This window comes from Vollenhovia emeryi, unplaced genomic scaffold (assembly GCF_000949405.1).
Source record: "Vollenhovia emeryi isolate VEMERY1.0 unplaced genomic scaffold, V.emery_V1.0 DF950658.1, whole genome shotgun sequence".
Lineage (NCBI taxonomy): Eukaryota > Metazoa > Arthropoda > Insecta > Hymenoptera > Formicidae > Vollenhovia > Vollenhovia emeryi.
The window spans coordinates 1-1,178 of NW_011955708.1; the positions used below are offsets into that span (position 1 = coordinate 1).

General features: G+C 42.9%; 1 protein-coding gene across 1 annotated transcript; it reads left to right on the plus strand.

Annotated features, from left to right (window-relative positions):
- Window positions 1–4: 4 nt before the first annotated feature.
- LOC105567135 (elongation factor Tu, mitochondrial-like) lies at window positions 5–1,177 on the plus strand. Its single transcript, XM_012021778.1, has one exon. It carries the CDS (start codon window positions 5–7, stop codon window positions 1,175–1,177), a length of 1,173 nt encoding a protein of 390 aa, XP_011877168.1.
- Window position 1,178: the final 1 nt, after the last annotated feature.

The following is a 1,178-nucleotide window of genomic DNA, read 5'->3' on the forward strand; positions in this document are numbered from 1 at the left end:
AATTATGACAGCAGTAGTGGAAGCATTTGGAAAGCCGCATGTAAATGTGGGAACAATAGGACATGTGGATCATGGGAAGACAACGTTAACAGCGGCGATAACAAAGCATTATGGAAATTTTGTAGCGTACGATCAGATAGATAAGGCACCAGAAGAAAGGAAAAGGGGGATAACGATAGCAACAGCGCATGTTGAGTATCAGACGGAAAAAAGGCATTATGCACACGTTGATTGTCCTGGACATGCTGACTATGTAAAGAACATGATAGTAGGTGCAGCACAGATGGATGCGGCAATATTGGTAGTGTCGGGGGTTGATGGGCCAATGCCACAAACGAGAGAGCATATATTGCTAGCGAAGCAGGTAGGTGTTGGATATATCGTGGTGTATATAAATAAAGCTGATGTTGCTGATGCTGATATGATAGATTTGGTAGAAATGGAAGTGAGGGAATTGCTGAATAAATACGGATTTCCAGGGGATGAAGTGCCTGTGGTAGTGGGGTCTGCATTGAAAGCGCTGGAGGATGACAGCAGCGAATATGGAAAGAAATCAATAGATAAATTGATGGAAAAGTTAGATGAATATGTGGCAGTTCCACCAAGGCCTGTGGATTTACCATTTTTATTGCCAATCGAGGATGTATTTTCGATATCGGGGCGAGGAACGGTGGTAACAGGAAGGATAGAGAAGGGGGAGATAAAGACAGGAGAAGAAATAGAGATAATAGGTCTGAAAGCGACGCAAAAGACGATATGCACAGGTGTAGAAATGTTTAAGAAGTTGCTGGATAAGGGGAGTGCAGGACTCAATGTAGGAATATTGCTCAGAGGAACAAAAAGAGAAGAAGTGGAGAGAGGGCAAGTATTAGCAAAACCGGGGACGATAACGCCGCATAGAAAGTTTAGGGCGGAGGTTTATATATTAAAGAAAGAGGAAGGAGGAAGGCATACACCATTTTTTGCGAATTACCAGCCACAGTTTTATTTAAGGACAACGGATGTAACTGGGAGCATAAAATTGCTAGAAGGGAAGGAGATGGTAATGCCAGGAGATAATGTGAGTGTAGAAGTAGAATTGCAAGTACCGATAGCAATGGATAAGGGATTGCGTTTTGCGATAAGAGAAGGCGGTAGAACTGTTGGTTCTGGTGTTGTTTCTGAGATTTTGGAGTGAG

Excerpts from the sequence above, each read along its gene's own strand:
- LOC105567135 (XM_012021778.1), top strand. The coding sequence starts at position 5 with ATGACAGCAGTAGTGGAAGCATTTGGAAAGCCGCATGTAAATGTGGGA.